At 40.6% G+C, this 26,070-nt stretch overlaps 1 protein-coding gene across 3 annotated transcripts in view; it reads right to left on the reverse strand.

The window, feature by feature from the left end:
• PWWP2A (PWWP domain containing 2A) overlaps nt 1-26,070 on the reverse strand; it is a 39,877-nt gene that overhangs the window by 3,766 nt on the left and 10,041 nt on the right. Inside the window, exons 2-3 of one of the 3 annotated variants that reach the window (XM_068409631.1) lie at nt 21,870-22,837; nt 4,528-7,199 (exon numbers count right to left, since the gene is read on the reverse strand). In XM_068409631.1, coding sequence (XP_068265732.1) covers nt 7,186-7,199; nt 21,870-22,837 — 982 coding nt within the window. In that variant the 3' untranslated portion in view covers nt 4,528-7,185. Of the gene's footprint in view, nt 1-4,527; nt 7,200-20,254; nt 22,838-26,070 lie in introns of those variants that run through there. The other 2 variants (XR_011048906.1, XM_068409629.1) reach the window with 2 other exon arrangements.

The raw sequence follows: 26,070 nt of genomic DNA on the forward strand, positions 1-26,070 counted from the left end.
TTTAAAGCTGCACAGCCTCCTGCCCGAAAGGATGTAATTGCTGGGGAGTATCTTTTATCGGCAGAGGCTCTGGTTAGCCCGTTTGTCTGCTGAAGCACAGTAAATTGTCAGGCTCTCGGCTGCTGTGGCATAAAGCCAGAGTCATTACAGCCTACCATGACAAAGCAAAGTCCTTTATAGATTAAAGGTCCTAAAACAAGCGAAAACTAAAATAAACCACATTTTTCCGATTCTGCGTGTTCAGTGGTAATCTCCCCAGCTGGAAACCTCACCATCTGCAGCTATGACTCCAGCCTGGAGTCCCCGAACCTGCCTGTTTCTCATCCGCCGGTTCTTGAGAAGCCGATTTACAAAGCCCATATTCCTTGAGCAGATGCAGCAGAAACAGGTTTGCCTTTCCCAGGCCTACTGAGACTGATACTCTGGTCCTGGCTCCCAGTACTGCCTCCACCACATCCCTCAGCTCCCTGCAGCAGCTGGGTGGGCACTGGTCTCTGGGTGCATGACTGTGGGTCCCCCACGGCTGCTGACCAAGAACCTGACCCTCCACCAGCCACAGTAAACGAGATCTGAAGCACCCAGGCACTAGTCGTGCCCGTTCATCTGGGACAAACACACACTGTTGGGCAGGTTTTTCTGTTCCTTTTCTAACCCTGGCATGTGAAACACAGCCCATCGCCGGTACAGCCCCGAGCGCGGTCCTAAGCAACACCCTCCCTGCAGACTGACACAGCGGTGGGATGTTGGGAAGACGGGGGGAAATGGTATGATCTAGTCTAGGCGGTAGCTGCTGGAATAGCTTCCTAAATGCATTCCTGGAGTGGTGCTGGTGAGTGCCAAGCGATAAAACAGGTCCCTGGAGAGGCAGCGGGGCTGTGGGCTCTGCTTGCCTAATTGCATTGCAGCACAGCTCCTCACAAGTGCATCTTTCTTTATTTCAGTGGAGACGGACACATTTCCATTCGCTCACTTGGCTGTGGTGCTCCATCGTGGGGCACTTTTCTACCTGAGGAAGGAAGAATTGCAGTATTTGGAAACTTTGGGAAAGGAGGAGGCTGGTAGCTGCCGGATTTACTGCCTATGGCTACAGCCCCTGACCTGCCCTTGAAGCGCCAGTTCTCTCTGTGCCCCGATGTACTTTAGTGTCCCTGCTCCAAGCTCAAATACAGCCAAGGCCATGGCACTTGCAGCCAGCAGCAAGTTACTAAGCCAAGATGCGACTGATGGCTTCTGATATGATTTTGCAGTATTAACGAAAAGGTGTATGAAGTACCCCAGCCCCTGTTCTCACCGCCCATTCGCAATGTTGTGTTTTTAAAGGCACACAGAGCAAACAGTGAATCACAAAGGATTATCCATATCCATCTGAACAGTATTAGTATTTCTGGGATCTTATATTTAGCACGGTCCAGTATTCATCCTTTCACGCTCTGGAGCCCCCAGCCCCTTCCTCTGATGGCTCAGAGTGCTTCAGTGTTTGAATGAGCCCTCCAGCAGGCACAGCCTCAGCTTAATATTTAATGACCAAGACAACCACGTTTGGAAATTCCAGTCCCTAAGCTCTTAAGATGTGGAGCTCTTAGCTGAAAATCTGGATTTCAAAATTAGAACTACTCCTCCTGGGCTTTGAATATTTACCCCAAATTCAGAACACCCCAAAAACATCCACAGGGGTGTCCAGCCTGCCCAGCACAGAGCACCCACGGCTTGTGCTCCAAACCCAGCAAGGGAGTAAAACAAAGACCACAGAAACACTCAAGGGAAAAGCAGGAGCAGAACCATAAAAGCAGGCTACAGAATGCAAATAAAAACCAGCTGCCAGCACTGTATGAACCAGCAAATAATGTGATCCTTTTCCTACTGCCACCCAGCACACGCTGAAGCTCACCTTCAGAGAGACCTGCCTCCACTCACCCTCCCTGCATGAAGAGGGAGAACAACAAATCCACCTATGATGACTTGAGCAAGGACAAGTGAGCAAGAGAAGAAAATGATGACAGCGAGCGGCAGTTGATACCAAGGCCACATGCACAAGGGCTCGTCTCTGCCCCGGCAGTTGCCTGGAGGCTGCTGGTGCTGCTGCATCGTGCTGCTGACAGTCTCTGTGCACTTGTTAGCATTTGGCAGTTTGAGCATCGCTTCGCCTTTGATTGAGCAGGGGCATGAGCTGCTTTTCAGCACAGCCCGGGTTCTCTGCTGCACTACGGGTGCTCCTCGCAACACACAACCGCTCCTCGCAACACACAACCTCCCCTCAAGGGAATCGTTCCAGCCTGGTGGTATCCCAACTTCCCAGAAAGGGCAGAAGCACGAGAAGGGCCTCACCGTGCACATCTCAGCAGCCCCCTACACTCTGAGCAGCCTTGGAGGATACTGTGCAGCCTTGGAGGATACTGTCAGTCGGGCAGATCAGCCCAGGGAGCACAAAGGGAACGCCAGAGTTTCCCTTGTGTGATTTCCTTCACGGCGATGGGGCTTCAGGCAGGTGACTGCTTGCATCCTCACACTGCGCTCCTTGCCAGATAATGCTTAAAAATGATGAGTATGTGACAGTGTCTGAATTTACATCATCATCCCTCTGTTACTGATCTCCCCGGTTTCCTTAAGAAATCTGCCCATTGGTCTCTCCCTAAAAGAAATCTTATTTCTCTGTACCGATCCCTCACATTTTAGCTGGCAAGCTATCACAAAACCCTCCCGCGCCAGGAGCTGCACAGAGCAGCTGCTCCGTGCACTTTTGCCCTCATTAAGTATTACCCTTTTGATGCATCAGGGCAGCAGTAAACACTATTACTGAGAGGCATTGTGAAGGACTGGCTTCATCGCTGAAGGTTGTGTTACTTTTATACTTTTGTCACCGAACCACTGGATTGAAGATTAATCAATGGAGTAATTGCAGAACTCTGAAATCTGTCTGGCTAACCTGTCTTGTGGGCTTCACAGTCACGCAGCAAATCCAGCAGACTCCCACAGTGAGACGCTACCAACACAATGTCACAAAGGAAAAGCCATTAGTGAGCAATTACATGTCAGCAGGATTTCCCCTCTCCACCACAGCCTAATGAGGATAACCAATTCAAGAGGAACTGCTGCAAGGATGAATGAATAATGAGAGAAAGAGGATGGGAGTTCCTGTAATCTGGACAGAATAAGAAACAACTCAGTGAAGGAACAAAAAAACCACATACACTGGAGCTCTGCTCCAAGCAACAGACAGATGTGGATGTTGTCTCACAGTTACAGGAGGCACCAACTGGTTTCAAAAGCATCAGAGACTCAGGGCCAAGATAACAGTTGCTACAGACAGTGTACGTGTACATGATCACCTCTCTCCAGAAGTTAATTCAATTTTTGGGAAAGAGTTCTGACTATCGACAACAGGTCGCTGCAACAAAACACCTTACTTACACAAGGGTTAGTACCTCTGTATCATCCACTAGTTCCTGGCATACTGTGTGCCATAAAAAAAAAATAATGCTTCCTTGAAATAAGAACTTCCTAGAAATCAGTTTACCTGAGCAGCTTATTTTTTGTTTTACATAGGAGCTCAACTAAAATTAGGATATCTTTTCTTTACAGTAATAAAGACACAAGTGGAAAAAAAACATATATAAATACTATCTTCTATTTAATGGAAGAGTGCAACTCTACAGATTCTGCCATTTGAAGAAATATTTGCTGACACGGCCCTCCTTTGGGTGCAGTGCCGGAGATGGAGAGCTCCAGTACAGGAGTTAGCTGTTTGTTACAGCCCAGCTTGCTCCCCCTGCTATAGGGCACCGTGGCAAGGTAACGCAACTCAGTGCAAGGCATTTCTTCCCTAAAGGGAGAAATACCCAATTACACTTACCTGCAATGGACAGACTTGTCTGAAACTGTTAGCATTGCAAGTAAAAACCAGCCAAAGAAAAGATCAGCAGGCGGTGCGCAGGTATTCAAAGGCCCAGCACTTTTTCTGTTTCAGCTGCTTTGTGGCCTTGCTGCCGCTGCGACAGCACGGACCTCATCTGCCCGCAGTGAGATTGGCTCTGCCCAGCAGAGCCGGCAGAGCCCTGAGCTCTCCCCCAGCTCTCCAGCTCGCTCCGCACTCACCAACTACGCTGGAATCACATCTGCAAGGGGCAGCAACCTCTTCCCATGACATCCACCTTCCTCCTTTAACCGGGACTTAGTGTGTCTCAGTCGCAGCCATGGAACAGAGCCATCAGGGCTTCTTTGTATCTGTCTCTACAATGTACACATAATCTTTTCTTGTTGCTTCCCAAGAAAAGCAAAGTTTTTTCCTATTGCTTGTGGGAAGCATCCGGCTGGTTGAGCATGACTTGGTATCTTTCAGCCACTGTGGTGAAAGGTAAGGTTGGATAGAGACTTGTCCAGGTGATAGACTGCCAGCAGTGGACTAGTAACCTCAGTTTAATCTTTTGTTTAATTCAGAAAAAAAAAATAACATAAATCAAAGGCTTTTGGGTCATGGACTCATAAAATAAGGAAGTTATGACACCAAAACATTATTCAACATTATTTCCCTTTAAAAGAGCACTGAAAAAAAATCAAGGCTTTATTTGAATAAATGTTACACAACATTCTTTATCATTTACTTCTCAGCAAACCTTAAAGGGTGAATCATATTTTCCTCATTCAAGTCTACAAAATGAAAGAGGCATAGTGACCATTCAATATACAGACAAGAAGGTAGCACGGAGCAAAGCTTAAATATTAAGCAACTAAAGCAAAAAAGTGAAAAGCAATACATTACTGTAATTCTCTATCATTAGAATATCCCTGACAATTTCATTTCAAAATGAAAATCTGTTTTCAAACAAAATGGCTGCAATACTTTCTGTGAAAACAAACGCAAATACAGTTAGCTACCTTGTCTATTTTTATGCTATTTGCTTATATACCCATATTCTCCAATGCAGAGACCTGCATCTCTCTTAAGTCTATTTTTTTATATTTCAGCTGCTGTGCACAAGTGCTCAGGAAGGTGAGGAAATAAGAGCACTGGTGAAGAGTCAGATGTCACACAGGCAGGCACTACTGGCTTCTACTTATAACATCAATCAATTTCAATCCAATGTGCAATAACCCTGCTATTACAGTCCTGGGCCTTTTTCCTGAGCAGAAACTGTTTTGTGCCATGTTGTTTGGTGGCTTCTTTGTTTGTTTGGGTTTCTTTTTGTGTGTGCGGATAAAAATGTAATTTATTAGGCCAAGACCCTCATTCATTGTCAATACAGTTGGGGTTTGGTCTCCAGAGGTGAAAGGCTAGCACGTATACGACATCAAATCGCTTCCCCTTTCCTCAAATTGGATGTCTTAATTTTTCTAAGTTGTATTTAAATCTCAGGCCACGAACAGGACCACACTGCTGATCCTCTTCAGCTGGTGAAAAGGAAAAGCACTGTAGAAGAAACATTAATCTCAAATTTAAAAAAAAAAAATATAATTTATTATGAAAAACAGTACAACGTGAACCTACTGTACAGCATAATATAGCTATTTTTTAAGAAGTAGGCAGCAAGTATTCAATTTCCAGCTTTATAAATAAAGAATTTACCTCTGAAAAATAGCAGCTGAACCAACAAGAGGCATGAACTGCCTCAGTAGGTGTGTCTTGCTGATAGGCCTATCTGGGATTTGGATGCCTGTACCAGCCTCTCACTTCCCCCCTCTTCAATTGTTTAACAAGAATAAACCTGGTGCCAATATCAAAGCCAAATGACAGAGTTGTCCTAACTTCAAATTCTGTGTGATTAATTCAGGCTCCATACGCGAAGGCTGTGAAACTGCCTTTCTGCTGATACAGATGCCTCTCAGAAAGGTATCCCTGTTTTTAAATGATCTAGACAAAGACACTCTATTTTCTCCAACTGAACCAGGACATTAGTAAGGAGGAAAATTACTACAAGTCCTTTTGCTTCTATAGAAACAAAAATTTGACTTTTAGTAGATTATGTGCACAGTTTCATTTCTTCAAACCAAATACGTATTTTCTCAGGTTATATAATAAATCCCCTGCTAAGAACTTTGTAAGAAATGATACTGCTGAGAAAGTGTGCACACAATGTCAAATAATCAGTGACAAATAAATTAATATTTAATAACTCAATATTTCAGCAGCGTGTCCAACATTCACAAGCTCCACTGAAATAAGTCTTACCAAGCACCTTTGGGGGAGGGGAATAAAATGGATAAAACCCACTGGGTTTCTTTTTTTGATTTACAGCTATTCAAAGAAGTCAATGCAACTCAGATCAACAACCATCAGAAACACTAATAAAACCTTTGCTCTACTAGTTACCTATCTGAAAAATATTTGTCAAAAGGAAAAATTAACCCATGATTTGAAATAGAAATGCCATTCCATTTAATCACTCTCCATTCATGATTCCTGTCTTGTTATAGTATTATAAGCAAAATGCTGCTCTCTGCGTTGCAGCCCTTCTTAACATTACTCCACAATCCTCAATTCCCTAAAGTGTTACAATAGCATAAATAAAATGCAACCATACTCACACAGAAGGAGCTTTCCCATAACACAGAGATACATGGAGTTTGCGGTCACTGTCCTTTCCATCACCTCTATGGGAAATATTGGTCTCATATAGCAGGACTGTTCATATTTCACAATACAATTGGTTTTGGACATGCTTTTGATCACAGCTCTGCTAACACCTGCACTAAATACTACCTAAGCCTCATAGAATGGAAAATTGCAATGCTAAAGTTAAGAATTAAAAGAAAAGCTCAAAAGATACAGTCAACTTCCCAGGCAACTGGCTCCATCACTGGCACCTATCAAAACATACAAACGTGACTGTCACATTACAAAAAACCCCAGTTGTTTGCAGTTATTCTTCATACGAATAATTCAAGTGGTTCCTCGCATGTGTCATATAGTCTTTAATAATTTCATGCGTCATTTATTGCAAAAAAGTTTTATAAAATATTTCCTAGCATCTTTTTAAATTTTAAAGAAAATGTACATTAGGTACAGATGCCCTAACGGGGTGCGAGGGGGAGCTTTAACATATTTACCCCCTTTCCCCTTCAAAAAATGTTTACTACTTGGTGAAGATACCAGAGGAAAAATAGGCCAATTCAGTCTCAGATTTCTTTCAGTCCTGATGAGCTGGTGCTCTTCGTGGCAGTGTAGTGAGGTTCCATAAAAACAGCAGTTGACTAGTGTCTCTGAGCTGAAAAGGGGAGAGAAAGGGAAAATGGTTAAATGTCTTCTAGTATATATTGCAAAAGTAGGTAAGCAAAATCTGAGGTGGCCAGAAAAGTTACCAGTTCACCTGCTTTGTGCATTGTGTGCAGAAGGCAAAAAAAAAATTTATATTATCACAAGACATACACAAGTGAACAAACTCCTCAGTTGACTAGAGAAGCTACCGTACCAATCTATGTTATATCTCACCCCGTTTCAGCATCCAGAGAGAATTTTAATTTTTAAGGACGTTTAAAGGTAGCTAATGAAGGAGGGAGATTAATATACAAAGTCTATACGACGATGTGTAGTTCACAATACAAAGTTAACCTGACACTGTAATGCCATTCCAAATGCAAGACCTAAGTGTGCACAGGAGCACTGAACTATAAAGCTGCTAATCGTGTTTCTTTTCCATTATTGCTTGTTTTCCCATTTGCTCCACAGAACTGGAATGAAATAATGATAAAACAGAGAGAAGCAGTTCAGGTAATAACTGCTGCATGAGACCACCACCAGTCAGTAACCAGCTGGGGTAGTGCCGAATCAGTGCAGGCTGCACTGACCTGCCTCTTGGGTAGCGTGGAGAAAATAGCCCAAGCTGATGCAGACCTCTGGAGATCATCTGCTCCAACCCTTTCACTCAAAAAACCACACAGGAGAACAAAAAAGGTTCCAACAGGACCAGGCCAGTCTTGTCTATTCCTTTTACCCTTCAGCTGAGCTTGTGACTGCTAGGATTATTTGCGAGGTACGTACACATTTTCCAGTACTGACAACGGCATTGTGAATAACACAACTGAATTTAAAAAAAGAGACTCATAGCATGGGCAGGAAGATCCTAGAGTTCTTTCTAAGCAGACAACTCTTCTGAATAATATACAAAAGAAATATTAAAAAATGAGAAGTAGGAGAGAGGAATTTGTGAAAACAGTCCTACCACAAGAGGAGACAGGGAAGACAAAGGGGATAACCACGGAGTTTCTCAATTGCTCGGTTGCTCACCATGGCACAAAAGGACAACATAAACCACAGAAAAATAATTAACTTTATATTCTATACAATGCAGCATAATTAAAATAGGAATGAAATTTTGGGAAAGTTGAAACAGAAGAAATACGGAATAGTTACGAAATTTAACAGATCCAAGCAAAGATGCACTGAGCTGCTGTATGCTGACAGCAGACTAGCAGGCATTCATCCCAATACCCAATAGGTCTTCATTTGGGTATGATACTCAGAACTGATATATTATTAAACCTATTTCAGATATGGTCCACTCTAAGACACATGAGATAAACCTGCAGAGCCTCTACAAAGAGAAGGATGCTAGACAAAGTTCCACTGTATGCAATAGTACTTACTGTTGGTGCAGGTAACTAAACACCCCAGTATTCCAGGCTGCAAAACAACCAATATTGGGTAATAAAGCATACGACCAATAAGAAATTCTCCAAAATAGGATTAATATTAAATTAGCATCATGTATCCATGAAGTCTTGCAAAGAGAAGCTTTTATAGTATGTCAGAGAACCAAACTCTACTCAGAAATACAAAAAATCCCACAAAAGGTTGGATGACAGTTCAGACAGTATGTCCAAGCACCCGCGCTTCCACATTGAGGCCTCAGTGACATTATTCCTAGCCAGCAAACTTCTGTGATCTACAAAGGAATAAACGAGACAAGAAGGTGGTTCAGTTATCTGAGCACGCATACAACTACTACCAGGTCTAAGGAAACAGCCAGGTCGCTTTAACACGGGAGGTCCCTCGTTCTGATGGCAGGCAGTTTTCCTTCTCACAGCCCACCTACCAACTTAGCAATCGATGCGGTCGCAGCGATTTTCAGAATCAATACTTGGCAAAGTCTGTTTGTTACAAACCTGGCACTCATGTTCCTGCCCAAGACAGCTCCTACAGCTCTCTTCTACTCTTCGAGTCTTACTGTTGGGAGATTCCAGAACACCCTTAGTGAGCAGAGCACCAGGAGCTTCGCTTCTCCCACTGACGTTTACGTGCCATTGCTAGCGACTCCAGAAACACTACTAGTCTTATCCTCTGTTATAGTCCAGTCTTCTGTTATACTATATTATATAACAGAAGCTATCTTCAATTATAAAAACTGAAACCAAAGCATATCAAATATCTAATCCCAGGCCTAATGCAACGATATAGTACTGCATCAAGCTTTTTAATGTGTTAATAAAGTAAAAATCGTGACTTCTTCATGTAAATCAAGCTCCCTTTACAGAAACTCCTCACTGCTCTCTTTCATCTCCATGTCAAAAAAAAAAGATACAAGAGACATGCAGACATCCAGGATAGATGTAAGTAGTAAATACATATTTAGGCTAAAATTCCCAATAATATTCAGTACCTGCTTGGCTTTAAACACGTGCTTTAAATTTCCTTACAGACTTAGGCAAGCATTGGAAGTTAAGCATGCTTGTTAAGTGTTACTCCCGCAGATCAGGGCTTTGGAAAGGAGGAAAAAAAAAAAAACCAAACAGAACAAAGGAAACAAACTTCATTTTCCTAGAAGAGTGGCTCCCCAACTCTGGTCCATACGTCATCTGAGAGTTTCTCACTGAGATCTCCCTGCTCATGTTTCCAATTCTTTTCCTTATTTTAGGTACTAAACTTCTTTGAAAACACTAAAATGTTCCTAAATTCTTTCCTGATTTTACTTTTACACATCAGCAAAGGCAGGAAGCTGTGCCTATATTCACAGGCAGGAGATGAACTGTCAACAAGGTAGATCCTAATAAGATGTCATCCATATAGCAAAAATGTTTGAGGATTGCTGGTTTAGGAGACAAAAATCTTTAATTTTTTTTACCTTTACATTATACCTGTCAAGTTATTTAATCTGATCACGTAATGCAAACTTCAAGAAGCAAGCCTAAAGAGAAACTTGGTGAGGATCTTTTCAATAATATATATATAAATCCTGACATCAGGTTAGGTCAGGGAGAACAGCTGTATCTGATGTGTTCCAATAGAAGAGGGAAATAAAATAACAGGTAGCTCACTACCTCTGTCCTAACCTGCTTTGCATATGATTAGTGGATAGCATAGCGCATCGTTCACTTAAGGCAGGGCTTAAACCAGACAGACCTGCCAATCTCACTGTTAACTCCAGTGCCCCCAGTCTGAATCCACAGCGGTCTGTCAGACACTAAGGGAGCAGCAGGACTCGTCAGTCTGATGTTAAATGCTGCCATTTGTTGAGACCTATGGTAGAAAAAATCCAGTTAACAGGAGTGAAGACTTGACAATGGTTTAAAAAAGAAAACAATCAACCTCCTTGCCCGCCTGAATTCTTACTGGGTGTACCACAGCATTCCATGAAAAGATGCTAAAAACTCACAGAAAAATGAGATACCAACTTTTCTGAGCTTAAACTGGACTTTACCAGGCAGCAAAAAAAGTATCTACCTATACAAACACCTATGCAAACACTACTGCCCACTGAAGAACTTGGTCTTCAAAGCCAGAGTGATACTATGAAAATCTGCTGGACAAAGTAACTACCTCGAATAAGTGGAAACTGAAGCAGTGGATGGTGACCATGACCTTTCCGTATTTTAGAGTAAAAAAAGCAAACTTAGGGCACTATCTATTCAATGTGGATAGCATTTTACATCCATCGTGAAATGCAGCCTGTGATAAACCAGATTTTTTCATACACTGAGAAATGCAAACAAGTGTGACAGCCAGGCAGACCACTTGCCATTGCAGCAATACAACTGGTAGCCAAATCCAGTTAATCATTACTTTCTTCCACATCTTAGCTTTGTCTTGCTTTCTAAAATGTGAAAACCACCAGCTATTGTTCCCTTTTTAGGACTTGACTCAAAGGAGACACCAGTTTTCCCCCCCAGGTAAAAACCATAAAGATGAGATTGTGCCTTCTTTTGGCTTTGCGTCTTCACACAAAACTGTGTGTGTGTACGCTACATTCATTACGGTCAAACTACCAAGAATTTCTTTATTATAGTAATTAAATTTCCTTAAAAGAGAAGCGGATGACTCACAGTTGCGAAGTGTATTGGAGTTTCTTTGTATTTCGCTTCTCATGATTTATTACAAGTATTATTAAAACTGTTCCCATTTGGTCGCTCACACAGCCTTTAAACTGAAATTCAAAGTCTTCTCGCCAGTGGCATTATGATTTTGTTTAAGTTATTATAGGATGGAAGAAAACTGAGATAACAGAAAGTGAAAGAGCAAGTGGACCAGTCGCTCTCATGGATGTTATGATTTGGAGGCAAAAATCCAGGGTAAAAAGTAGATTAAAAACCATAGGTTTATTAATTTAGATAGTGTTTCTAACTACTGCAGAATCTCCCTATTTCAATACATACTAACCATACACTTGTTACCTGTGTGTTTGGTAAAATTAATACACATAAAATATTTTCTGTGGGAACCTTTGTTTCGTTACAGTGAAGTTGACTTCAGAGTGCTGCATGTGGATTTAGCCCAGACCAGTGAGGAATAACCTTGGGCTGGATTGCTATAAGGTAAGAAAACTGATGAGGGGATGTCTGATCTGCCCAGTTAAAATACAATTGGTTTTGCATTGTTTTATTTTGATCAATAGCAGTATAGAAAAGAGTTAAGGCAGGAGTATACAAGATTAGGCTCCTCAGATGTAGTGACTGAAAAATAAAGCCACACACGTGCAGTCACATATCTCATTCTCCTTGTATTGTGGAGGGACATTTCCTACCCTGCGGATTTCCCTGGTGTGAACCATGCGGAGCAGGGACTGGCGACCCAGGGAACAAAAGGTACAAAGAGCGGAGTTGCCACAAAGGATGAAGTGTCCCTGGGTCCTCACAGACAGCGCTCCTGCACTTGCAAACCGCTTGCGTCCGCTCAATATCCGTGTCATTAAATTCCCCGACCATCACGAATGCAGCAAGTTGTCTGTTTTATCAATCATTCAGTGAATTCATTCACTTCATCGTGTAACCCACGATTTGTAGGTGAGCGATAGCAAAGCCTAACGCTGAGGGTACGCCTCTCCAGTGATGTACAGGATGCTCACAGCAGTCTGGACTCTCTTTTGAAGCAGTTTCATTCAACTGCTGGAGACTATGGAGCCATCATATAAATTACCACCAGTAACAAATGTAAGCATGTGTGTTAGGACAAGCACTAACACGGCTTATGGCCTTTCACCACTGATGTTGTGAACGGCTGCTCCACTCAACTGCATTTTACACAGCTGCTTTCCCAGGAGTCATCACTGTAAAGTGGATTCTGATTCGTTTAATGTAAAAATTGTCACAAGCCTGTGTATTCACTAATGCCCAAAAAGCAGCAGTGCCTTTCAAAGTATTCGTTTTTCTCTTCAAAGGAAAAGCAGAAAGATGATAGGCAGCCATCAAGAGGAAGAAAAGGCAGCCCAGAAGGACAAGGAAAGTAAAAATAGTATCTCCCCCCACATACTGTGAAGGAGAGGATACATAGCTCTTAAAGTAGAGAGCATACATTTAAACATGGTTACAGTAACATATATGCAACTTGTTTAGGGGACTAATACTTTGTCTATATGAAAAACTATGTAACAGAAGAAACAGCACATGTTATTTTATTGCTACAGATTCAAATTTTAACTAGTTAGGAAGAGTTAAAATAGGCTTCTCTTCCAGATAATGCATTACTAACAAGAAAGCATTTGCATTCCTGTACAGCCCAAGACAATCTTCAACAACAGGGCCTCAGCTACAAGGAAAACCAAGAGCATGAACACACGTTCTTCAGTTTACATGCCTAATTCTCTGAAATATATAACACAGTAGCCAGAATTCCTAAAACCCAGCCAAAACCAGCTTTTTTATATAAACATATCAGAAAAGATTAGGTCCTCAAATCCCTCAACATTTGAAAAATCTCAAGGAAAGGATTTTTTTTTCTAAAATAATCAAGTATTGCTAATGTGATATTCCAACCAAGAAACACCCACTGCTCAAAACCTTCAGCTACGATTTTTAACAGTAATTTGTATAGAGAAAAAAAAATCTTTTTTTTGTTTGTTTTGGGTTTTTTCCCTAGCAGAAACACAGGAAAACAGGTTTGTTTTTTTCTTTTTGGAGGGGCAAAGGTAGAGGAGGAGCTACTTTTAGTATTAAGCCTTCTCTCTTGTTTGTCTTGAAGGACTCGTTGGGAATTGGGAGTGATTTGGGAGCTTTCACAAACACATTCCCAGCATCTTTCATGAGCTTCAAGTTAACTGAGCATTATGAAACCAGTAACAGTAACCTGATAATAATTTCCTTCTCCTATTGCTCAGACTTCAACCACTTGTTATTACAACCCCTAGCAAACACATTTCTTGGTATTTTTACCAAAACAAAAAAAGTTTGTGTGTCAGACTCAAAATCTCTCCCTACTAAACAAACACTACAGATGGCCAAAAGAACACAACTTTGTTGTCGGTCACCTTTCAATTAAGGTTCCACACGTGTCACCAACAGAAGAGCAAAAGTAACTAGACCATTCCTCGTACTCACAAATGTAAAGAAATGTTCCTCACATTTTCCTCATCTGCATTCCTGTATGAAGTACTAACTGATTTTAGGGCTGATTTTAGTAGTGATGTCTTAGAAAAGCTGATATGATGGGCCCCTTACTGAAATCAGTATCAAGATGACTTCAGTTTTAAATGACTAAAGAACCAGATTACATGAAACAGTCCACAATTATTTACGAAATGCCATTCATACAGATACTTACGTGTCAACCGAAGCATTCAATCAGGTCATACAGAGCAGCTTGAGGTTCTAACCCTAACTAAACTTATTTGAAAAATCCAGTTTTTATGGATTTAGTTCCCTTTCACCAGAGCTACTAATTACCAAAACTTGCACCACATGCTTTAAAATACTGAACCACTGCAGAAGTACAATTAAACACTAGTGTTTCCTAAAGCCAAACGAAAATTGTAAATGTTACTAAATAAAAATTGATGCAAAATTAACATTTAAGTAAATATTTGCTTAGAATTATATCTGCTTACTTTACTGACAAAGCAAGTACCCTCTTCCCCTGTATGCACCTGTTAAAAACAGGTAAGGACAATTCTGTCACCAGAATTATGCTGTGTTTCTGTTCCAGAATCTTTTAGTGATGGTAACAAGCAAGTGAGAACACAGCTTGCCTTCCAAATCACGGATTCATAGCACATGGCTGGCATGTATAAGAATGTGTCTTATTCATATTGCATATTTGACATCAAAACCACTAGTAAGCAAACATGAAAACTGACCTAGGTCTGATTTTTTTTTAAAAAAAAACAAACCTAATTTAAAGTTGACATGTTACATAAAAGATGTCATCGAAACATGATTTTGCATAGAAGAGGCTCCTTGGCAGGAGATGCAGTGCAGTTTTACCACCCGTGGAAGCTAAGACTCTGTTGTTAGAAGGCCAGACTTGCATTACACCAAGAGTGACTCCGGCCAGGGTCAGGATAGATCATCTATTCTCTCATACTCAAACACAGGATTAATTTAACCCATTCCTGACAGAGGTTAACCTAATCTAATGTTTTTAAAAGCTTGTAATTACTGAAATTGCACAACTCTCCCAACAACACCCAGGGTTTCACTATAACAACTGGAATAAATATTCTAATTCTTAATCTTAACTCCCTGTTTAAATATCATTCTTGCCCTAGGTGCAACTGAACAGTAGCATGCTTCCCCTTTGCCTCTGCACCTATCCTGCAGGTATTTGCAGACCTCAAATATCCTCAGTTCCAACAGCCCTTTCTTCCTTCTCTGGACTGAGGAATAAAATCATTGGTGTAGAAACTGCATTGCAGTTATTCAAAATATGCATAGTCCTGATTTTGAAAATAACTTTCAAACATGAAGCCCAAATAAATCCCACAGATCCATTTGTCTTCACGCACTGAACGAGCGAAGCCCAAATTTGAACTTGCAACAGGGGATCCTGATTTGCTCCCTGCACCAACTTAAACCTGCAGCCTGTGTCAGCATTCTCCCCTCGGACCATGGGTAGGTAGAGGAGAACAGAGACGGTACATCTCCATCTCCATCGGCACAAGCACAGGAAATCACAGCTTTCAGCCCTGTGCTATAGAGCTGTCTGGGAAGGTTATGCAGGCACGCAAGACCATCTCCTACTCCCATTTGTCTCCCTGTTGGATGTGCAAGGTGGCTCAGGTCTGCTAAGGTATAAAAGCCCTGGTCTTACCAATGACATTCATTTTCCACGCTGCTGCTTATCCTGCTTCACACCAAGAATATCGATTGCTTTTTCTTAGGGAAAAAAATGAAGCCATGGATCCGAGTTCCCTTCAACAATCAGTACCTGGCACCAAGCTGGCCAGTGCTGCCCTGGGGAGAGTTATCCCCAGCTGCCCAATCTAGTATTAACAACAAAACTGTGCAGGGAAAAAGCATGATAGCAAGCCAGTCACCAAATCTCTGCCTCCACAGCCATGCCTGGAAACTGCTGTTTTGCCTTGTGTTCACAGAAGAACAGTTGTGTCACGGTTTCATTTAAGAAGAAAATTCATAAACTAACCTACATTACAGTCTGCATTGGTATACACATCCCAGGTATTACAGAAGACAGACTGAAATGAGTGAGTAAATCATAGGAAACTACAAGCTGCTAGTAGGATCTAACAGTTAAAAAACAGTAATCAGAGATATTTCTGACTTAGGGAAGCACCACTGCCATTCGGTAAGAGTTTTGTAAAACCCCATCTAAATTACCGTAAACAGTTCGTACCACCAATGAAAAGATGGGTTCACACTAGAGCAGTGCAAAGAAATGCCAGTGACACGAGCAGAGAATAGGAAAGCCATCTTACAAGGGGATCTCATTTTGCCTAGTTAAATGGCCACACTCTATAAATACACTGACAGGATGACACCATAGGAGGGAACTATTGATACTAAAATACAAAGTTGTCACAAAGAACAGCAGCTGAGGTATTTTAAGTGTTGAATAGGAACTTGCCATCATGATTGTTAAGGACATGTATCAAAACAGAGGTTCTTCCCACTACAGATTAAGAATAATTTGAAGCTGAATACTTACATCCACATCTCACAAGCTTGGATTTAATGGACCTTTACACAGCTTGACAGCTACTACAAAAGTTTTCGATGCTACAGGCCTCTCCCTGTCCTGATGTTAAATGTGGCCGATCTCTGATCACTATAGCCATGTCAGAAGCAGCTTTAAGGAAGTTAGTTATGCAAAATCTCTGTTGTTATTGATACTTTATTTTATTTATAGGGATAATTTTACCATACTACTGCAAGTATAGCCTGTCTATATCCCCAAAAGGTATGCTACTAACAGTTGACTGTGGGACAATGACATAACATTTCACCAAAATTCTTCTACAAGCTCTCTAAAACAGGAGAGCACTACTCCCTTCTACTGAACTTGTATTATTCTCAAACCACCAACTCATAGTTCTCCTTCCAGTATCACATCTAGCTCAATACACCAAGTTCCCCTCTTTTCCTTCAGGTTCCCTATGACCTTTCTATTTATACACTTCAAAAGTAAACTGAAAATAGGAACAGAAAGATAAAGCACCTCAGCCTTTAACCGCTATAAACTCTGTACTGTAAGATCACTTTCAAGTTTGGTTTTAAATAGTATACCTACACTTTTACCAAATGGCTTATGACACAAAATACTGCCATCTTCCTGCCCTTTTAATCCTAAACTCACTCTGCTCTACTTCCAGTTCACAGTCCTTATCTACAAGTTAGCGTAGCGATCCCACTGCATTGACTAAATTTGCTTATTCTTGTAGGCATTTATTAGAATACAATTATAAAGAGAGAGAAGATGAACTGAAATAGCCTTTCACTGATTGGCAGCCTCCTTCTTTCCAGAACTCTTCAGCCAAGAAGGCAGCTCTATTTTTTCACTGTACTTTGCAGAACATGCATGAGGACAGATAATAATGCTACTGAGGACTAGCTACTAAGATTTGTTCTCTGAAATTCATGTTTCTGTTCTACTCTGACAACCTTAGCAAGAGCTTATAGAAGACATGAACGGAAATCAGTTTCAGGACTTAAGATCTTGAGTTAACTAGAAACAAACCTAAGGCTAGCAATGCAAAAAGCAACTCTTACCCCTTCCTCACTTCCACTGATGTGCTGTTTCTTAAACCTAATCACATTTAGAAACTATTTTTTTAAAAGTATTTTACAACACACTGGGAAAAAAAGTCTTCTTAGCCTTGCACAGTTTATCTAAATTACTCCCACCAAACACACCCCTCCTGGTGAGATAGCTATTAGTTATGTAGGTTTCAAACTAAAGATAGCACTGTCTAAAAGAAAATACCATATAATCAGAGATGATTATCTTGTTTAAGTGTTGACACAAAATTACAACTCTGATTAGAAAAATAACAAATATTTGTCCAATTTCCTGTAGAACTCCACTTCAGAAACACACACATTTGCTTCTAGCGTCACTCATGAATCGATCACATCTTCAAACACTCCTGTTGAAGGCAATCTTTATAAGTTTTGGAGCAACTACTCTCCCAAAACATCTTAACTGAAGCTAAAGATCTTCAAAGGAAAAGTATGCTTGTACTAGAAACTCACCACCTGTCAAGTTTTCCCCCCTAAACTGAAAAGCCATACATATTCAACACCTACTCTGAGGAATTTCATTAATACAAAAATACATCATTTGCAATTTATTATATTAAGCTGATAGAAAACTAATAATTACTCTTTCTACTGATGTTTGTCTTCTCAAGTCACAGGCTGCTTGCAACAGTTGCACAGCTTAATTATGCAGATGCAGTATCCTGGCATGGTACAGGCGTGCTCCTGTCATCAGCTATTTGATAAGCCATTTAAACTGTCAAGCTAGCTCGGAGATGGTAGATGTGTACCAAACTGCAAGAACAGTAGTCCACACTCAAAGCGTAGGCATTGCTGGGAGCAGATAGGCACATAAAAGCGTGGGTTTCTTTGCAGTTTAAAGCAAAAACAGCACTAAGCTTTGTCTAACTCTTCAAAGCTAATCTACATGCAGGATCCATACTGCCCTAACCAAGGTTACTTACTGTAACCAGACTTTACATTAAGCCTGACATTTTCTCTGCTGTAAATTCTGTTATATCTAGAATGTTAGCTACTTCAGAGTGAAAGGAAAATCATGGATGAGTATGAATAGGGTATTTTCAACCTCATGTAATGTGGTGCTGTAAAAAAAAAAAAAAAGTCTATTTGTTTTGAGACCTGTTATGTCTGAAGTGATAATGCACATTCACTATAAAACTTAGGAAAGACTTCTTAAAAGACTGATCAGCTACAAATCAAAACTAAGACTCTTTAAATGCCTTTCATAAACAGTTCTTTTGAACATAAAACAATCTAAAGAAACCCCTCTCATACTTGTTGCTCTCCCATCTTACCAGCGAACACCTGAGCAAACTGACTGTATGCTTTAGTACTATTCTAACTTCATATAAATTAAGAGAGAAGAGTACAAAGCTTCCAGGTCTTTTAAAGAAAAATTAACAATGTAAATACTGATTTCACCACTACTTGGCTCAGAACAACCAACTTATAACCAGTTCGCTTGAGCTTCTAAACCTCAAGGAACTAGTGCAGACATCTAAACCATGTTGTATGGGTTCTTGACTTCCAAAAGCAGTCTGCTTTAATAACACAGTACGGCTTATTTACTTAAATAAAGTAACTGTTTCTGTTTGCAGGAAAGAATACATAGAAGTGAAACAGGTTTTTCTTTTTTTTTTTTTTTCCTCCACATTATGAAATTTATTGTGTGTTTATCACATTCAAAAAGCATTGACCAGTGGGGATTTTTTGGTAACTGTTAGAATGCCAAGGTAATGCTGGTATATTTGGAAGCTTCATTAGAACCTAACAAAGACTACTGTAAACTTGAGGCAAATTTGAACAGCCAAGTATTTGACACTTTGGACTTCCAATAGTTCTGTGGGCACAACAGAATAATTTAAAAAGGTAAAAAGAAACTGAATGCTTTGGAAAGACTAGCCAGTATCATGAACATATGAAATTTAATCTTAAGTTAAAAAGATTTTAAGGGTTTGATGATTAAATCCTTACCCCCATTTTCATGTCTGTTTAAAATCTAATTTCAATGTAAGCTTAAATTTTCACATCTGTCACGATTGCCTACATGGGCAATTGTGGAAAAGACAGGATGAAAACTGCTTTGGGATGAGCACTGAGAGATTCTTCACAAGGCATTGCAAGGCTGAAACAGGAGTGGGTTGAAGAAGAGACAGTAATTCACATGGTCAGATAAGGACCAAAACTAGAAGAAAAAAAAAATGCAAAGTCAGTTGCATGAAAATGCCCCAACACTGAGCAAAAGACATGCAAGAAAAGCTGAAGTTAACAGTGGAGAGTGGGTCTGATTAGGTTTTGACAGATGGAGAAAACTGAAAACATTTCCCCACTGTGTAAGTGACATTATCCACAGTCTTTATTCAAATATATGGAACAAAATCTAATTAAGGAAGAAATTTGATCAACTTTACAGAAAGCCCTCTATAGAGCTAGTTTTGAAAAGGGACAGGTAATTGCTTAATCTCAAAATTAAGACTGAAGTATACCAATAGGACTTTGCATCAAGCAGTTATCTTTAAGAATGCGTGAAAAAAGGACAATTTACTTTTTAAAAGGGTGTCCTCTAAATACGGCATACATATCAAGTACTCTAACATCCTGGATTTTTTCAAAGCTTTTTGAGAAACACACACAAATAATTCAGATTTAGTCAATTTTATTTACAGTTTGTTTTTTTTACATTTCAGAGCATTACACAATTACATATTCTCATTTTCTGACCTGCAAACAGATACCTTAAACGGAAATATTAAAAAAATGAAGTTAGATACATCCAAAATGCAACAATTACACATCTGACAATTCACAAAGTGTAATTTACTAGGACGTATCCTAAGAATTTAGGAACAACCAGTCAGGAGAAAATCTGACCAATTTCAGCAATCAATTATTTACACATTCAAAACAAAGCCTCTCTTAATCTAAACCTCCAGGCAAATGACCTGAAAGATTTCTTCAGGAAGAAAGACCAGAAGTCATGATTCACACCTATGCAGCATTAAAGCCCTTGATCCCAAATACTGAGCGACTTCTCAGCTTTGTCTTAGAGCTACAGGCATCCCTCTCAGCTTCTCAGACCCTGAAGTGTTATATTTGTGCCCCCATGTGCATAGAAAGGCTGAGTGTTTAAGTGGTCACTACGATAAAACCCTATTTAATCTGGTCTTTAAGTTACATGAATTCTCTTCCTTAAAAATTTCGGCAAGTCTTCTAATGCCATTTAAACTGGCCTGTGTGGATCAGGGCATGCCTCCTTAAGATGTTTAAGCATGCTTTGAACCAATTTGCACTGGCCAGACTAAACACATTATTGACTATTTAAAATAATCTTTAAAGACCATTTAGACAAGGCTTACATTTCTACACTTCCCTGATGGGCCACCTAAAAAAAAAAAAGTCACAGCTACTACTTTCATCCCTTGTGTTAACCCTTTGCCACACAGCAACTAGTTATATACTGGGTAGAAACTACTAAAAAATTCCCTGCAAATAAGCTGCCTTTCAGCTGAGGCTATGGCTCCTATGCATTGGGTGTTTGAGGAGTTTTTTTTCCTTAAAAAAAATTCTCACTTGAAAAATACCGAAGTTCTGACTTTAAGCTAATTTTGATTGCATGTTCAATTTGCTTCACTGTCAATAAACCGTTACAAATGGAACAACTTTAGTATAAAAAGAGCAGTCAACCGAGTGCAACTTCTGACTTGGCAAGTCCTTCATGGTAGTTCTCTAACTAGGCTATGAATTTTGTGGAGCCTCCAGATTTCTTGCCTACCTTACTTTCCATGTTCACGTTTCAAACTGTGTCAGCAGGGCCCGAACTTCGGGAGTCAGCTGCTTAGCAGCCTTAGCTGCCTCTGTGACGGCCTTGCGGTAAAGACCCTTTCTCTTCTTATTAAAGCGCAACTGGAAGCTTTCTAAAAAGGGGGATAGTTGTGCAAGAGCAAGAAAAGATGTTGTTGTGGAGCCAAACCATGAGATACGAGCCTCCTGTCGAACTAAAAGGCCATTATCTTTCCGGCTCACAGTTATGGTAAGAATACGGGCTGGCCACCAAGGGAAGCCATAAATCTTGGCCCAAACAATGTCCCCTACACATATGGTCCTGCCATCTGGTGTGACACACTTAGAGACATTTTTGGAAAACACTTCCGTTTTCAAGGAATTACTGAGCTTTTTCTCTTCCTTTGAAGAGGAAGAGGAAGAAGAAGGTGCATGCATGCTGCCTGGAGGAAAATCAAAGCTTTCAGTAGAGCTACACTCAGAGTTGGTAGATTTCAAATCATCTGTGCTATCACTACTACAAACTGACGCACTGGAAGAGTCAGATTTCTTTTGATTAAGGGTCATGTAAACCGTTATATTGCTTTTGCTGCCTCTCTTGCCCAATGTCTGGTGTTCATCCTGATCAACAGTTACATGCACTTCACTTGTGTCCTGAACCTCACTGCTGGCCTCTTCAGGGCCTTTTGAGGGGCTCTGATTTTCTGAAGGGGCCTCACCTGCTGAGCGGGTGGAGGAGCAGCGAGACTGGGGCTTAGTTGCCATCTTGCCACTCCGTATTTTCTCAAGTCCTGTCTTGAGAGAAGAGTCATTTTCTTCATTCCGATACCTTTGTGGCTTTAAACGCAATCGGGGTGGGAGGGAACCTGAGCTGGTGTTCTGAAGACGCCGTGTGAAGTGGACCTTTGAATGTGCATTTTTGGAAGAGGAGGTTGCACTCTGCTTCTTTTGTGCCTTTTCTTTGGCCATTTTCAAGACTTCCCGAGCTTTTGCATGATCCATGTTTTTGCTCTGGAGAACTTTTTTTGTACTTAACTGCGCTTTTGAAGTATTTGCTTGCGCAGAAACTTTAACTACTCTGCTTCTGCTGTGGGCAATATTTGAAACCTTGACCACAGCATTCCTTTTCTGGCTTTCATTTTGGCTTTTTCCATCCACTTTATGGTCAGTCTTAAGTTTTTTATTCACAGTAGTCACACTCTCATTTCTTCGTTTTTTATTATCCTCATATTTTGAAGAGTCACTTGCATTGCCACCTTTTTTTATTTCCTTTTTTTCTGCAACAACACTGTTTTTGCACTTGTCACATAAGACCTGCCGGGGTCGTAGTTTGATAGCATTCATGATAGAAGTGGGCTCCTCCCTGTACATTTTACGCTTGGGCCGCTTAATTTTCCGGGGCGGAGGCTGAGGTATTGACTGGTTATACGTGTCCCTGATAAACAAAGGAGGAGGATATGGCGCTCCCTCATGAAAGAGAGGAGGTGGTTTAGAAGTCCATAGGCTTTTAGCTATGCTAGGTTCTGATGGCTGCGTGAGAGAAGAGTCATCAGGGACTGCAGCATTAGATTCACACTTCACTTGTGCCTCATCTTGGAATGGTTTACTTTGGAGCTGCATGGCTTCGGGTTTATCCTTGTATTCCCTTTTAGGAAATATGGTCACAGGGATTCCATGGGGTCCAAACCTTAAAAAGAAAAAAAAAATTAAAAGTTTTGAGGGATTGTTTGCTGCATTTATTAAAAAGCATTTGAAAACCTGTCCACATTATGTAGCCACCACTTGAAAGACATGAGTTCAGGGAAAATTAAAGCTTCATATCTAGCCTTATGGTAAGCTTTGAAAAAGCAGGACACCAAGACAGTAGAGAACAGGAAATACACAGCTTCACGTATTATCAGTTTCTCTTGCATCAAGAAGATGCCCTGGAAATGTAACAAAAAATATCACCTACACACAGGAGTAAAAGAATTAACTTTGTGCTTTTAGAAAATGCTTATAAACATACAAACTGCACACTCATCTCATTGACTCCAAATCTACCCAAGATTAATTTCCATACTAAGCCAACTTATGTGAAGAAGGCATCGTCAGTAACTTTTACAAAATTCTTCCATTTTTACCATAGCACAAAAGGCCGAATATATTTCAGATTTAATGAAGGCAAATACAGACTGCAGAAATACTTGCACTGAACAGAGTGCACCATCATTCTTCACCCACAAAAGATTAGTACTTGATCATCTGATGCATTACAGCCCAAAATTTCCTAGCCTATTCACTTTGAGTTTCTTCCAGCAAAACTACCCTTATTTCAACACAGTACAAACCATTCCTCCCTGTTTTGGGAGCAAAAAGTATTTTAAACCTTTGCCTACTTTTCTCCAGACAGCTCTAGATCTCTGCTTTGACACACACAGGACTTCTCACCACGCTGTCCAGCTCTAAGAGAAGAGAATGAAAAATCCCAGTAGGACTCAGGCATTAGCTCAACTTTCCTATAGTAACAGAAGTAGCACATTGCAAAGGATTGTGCTAATGGAAACATTTTATCAGTTTGCAAGTCATTATCCTGAGCGGAAATCAAATGATAAACACATTCATTTTACAACAATGTATCTTTCAATCCCCAGAACAGGGCCAAAGGGATTATAAAAGCTGTTTAACCTTCCTTCTGTTCAACTCCACAACCTACCAGCTGCAGTACCAGTCTCACACAGAGCTGTCACTAGGCTGTTCACTGCCTTTGAGCTCTGCCTGGCTCCAGCTCCCATGCACGCACTAGCATTTGCCTTACATTAGATGGTATTTTAATAGTTTGACCTTAGTGCAGTAACAACATGATAGACAAGGTTGTAATTCAAATGCCAAATCATCTGTTCTGAATCACTAAACAAACGCTATCATGTTTATCCCACCCCATACCCCACCTGACAGGAGAATGAAGTAATTACCCAAGATTTGTCCTCAGGTTAATGCTAGTTCATGTTGCACTGCAGCTGTTCAACTGCAACATCCTCTTAACTGATTGAAGTTTATTTACTACGTACAGTCACCTCTCAACTGAAGATAAATGCTGAATACCAGTCTATTTTCCATCCACACTCCTGCAAGAAACATGCAGTTTATACAAGTGCCTACATGTTGGCTTTATTTCTCCAAAACTGGTTTTGAAAAAATGTCATCATATGTGTTAGAAGATTCTTTACACTGTCACCAACAAAAGCCGTCACTTGTCCTTCTGCTTATCTGTTAAGCCTCCTTTTACACTTAGAAGTTGCAACTGAAGCAAACAACTCTTCCAGGATTAAATTATCCATCCCGTTTGCACTTCATTACAAAAGGAGAACAGAAGACAACCTAAGCAAGGGGCAACCAATTCTGTCATCATAAAAAAGAAGGAAGTTGAACACGTGACAATTTACAGTTTAGTATCAACACAGGCACTGTTGTTACCCTACACCTCAGTACTGTTACAGAGGCAGGAGCCCAGGTCTGCAGCTACAGCAGTTCTGTCCTTATCCATGGGCTGATGAGTGCTCTTTACCACAAAATATCCTACCACCCCACAAAAGTCCGTTTCTGAGGTTTGGGCCCACTCCAGTTGAACTCCACGTGCCCCTCCAGAAACAAGCAGCGTAACTAAATGCAGTCTACTGCACTAGTGAAGGCTACATTGAATTAAAACTTAGTTATGAGTGAGTTTATAAGTCCCCTAAAGTCCCCAAAGTCCACCAAGCATAAAGAAGTTGCTTTTCCACAAACACTTTTCTTTCCACTAAGGATCATGAGTAAGTTATTCAACTCCAAGTAGGGCTTTAAAAGAAACTATCAGCTGATAATAATTAAATTAGCAATATTTCCAGTGTCACTTGCATCAAGAACTTCAGCCCCTTTAGGAGCAATATGATCCAGGTCCCATCTTTCGCCACCTGATAAAGATCACAGGATTTGGGAAAAAGTTGAGAACAAGAACTCCTAGACAGGGCAAGATCTCTGCCGTGCAGATTTCAATCCCAGCCAAACACCACAAAACAGAAGTAGACAGGAGTGCAATACCAAACAGGCAAAACTGATGCAGAAGAACGTACTTAACTCTTTTCACTGTCTCAGGAACTGCATTTCCTAGCCCCTTACAAGACATTGCCATAGTCCAATGCACAAATCTTTTTGTAGAAGACATTTATGCTGGCTCCATGTTAGGAAATAAAGCGTTACTAGCAGTGACTGGGGAAGAAGCAGATGAAGAGGATTGCAAGAAGGTTCTCCAGAAGGATCCCATGTAAGTACTTCATCTCTCTTTTCCTAGATTTTCATTCTACTGCTTCCCAAGCAAAGTCAGCACGATTAGCACTCTAAATGCATAAAAAAGCCTAACAGAAAGCTCAGTATATGACTGATACCTTGAAGGCATTGAAGATTAATATTGCACCTTAGACTATCCTTGTCTTCAAGCATCTGCATAATACACAGGCCAAACAGCTGAAGAACAGGACAGCCACAGTGGAATTGTTGTGTAAGACACAAAACCACTCTAGACTGAATCTCTGAAGTTGGGGTCTGTCTTACAAAAGCTACTGTTTTAACAAACGAACTAGAATCTCCTGCTCCTCTCTACCTAAAATTAATGAATTGTAGAATCAGGAAACATTCATGGGTATCGTCTAGTGCCAGTTATGTAAGAGCAAACAAAGACACTATTCCTGTAAACTATGTGTCAATAAAGACATGACTAGTGAAGACATAGTCCTGATGTACAAGATAAATTTGGTAAGCCCAGAGACTGCATATTACTTCCAACAGGTGAGTGTATGGTGCCTTCTCTTTAGCCTCATCCAACAGCAGGTTGTGCCCATAAACATTCTGGTTTTAGATGATCTTTTTTTCCTCCTTGGTGAATGAAGTTCTCCAGCCATGCAA

The sequence above is a fragment of the Nyctibius grandis genome, chromosome 10, assembly GCF_013368605.1.
Source record: "Nyctibius grandis isolate bNycGra1 chromosome 10, bNycGra1.pri, whole genome shotgun sequence".
NCBI lineage: Eukaryota > Metazoa > Chordata > Aves > Nyctibiiformes > Nyctibiidae > Nyctibius > Nyctibius grandis.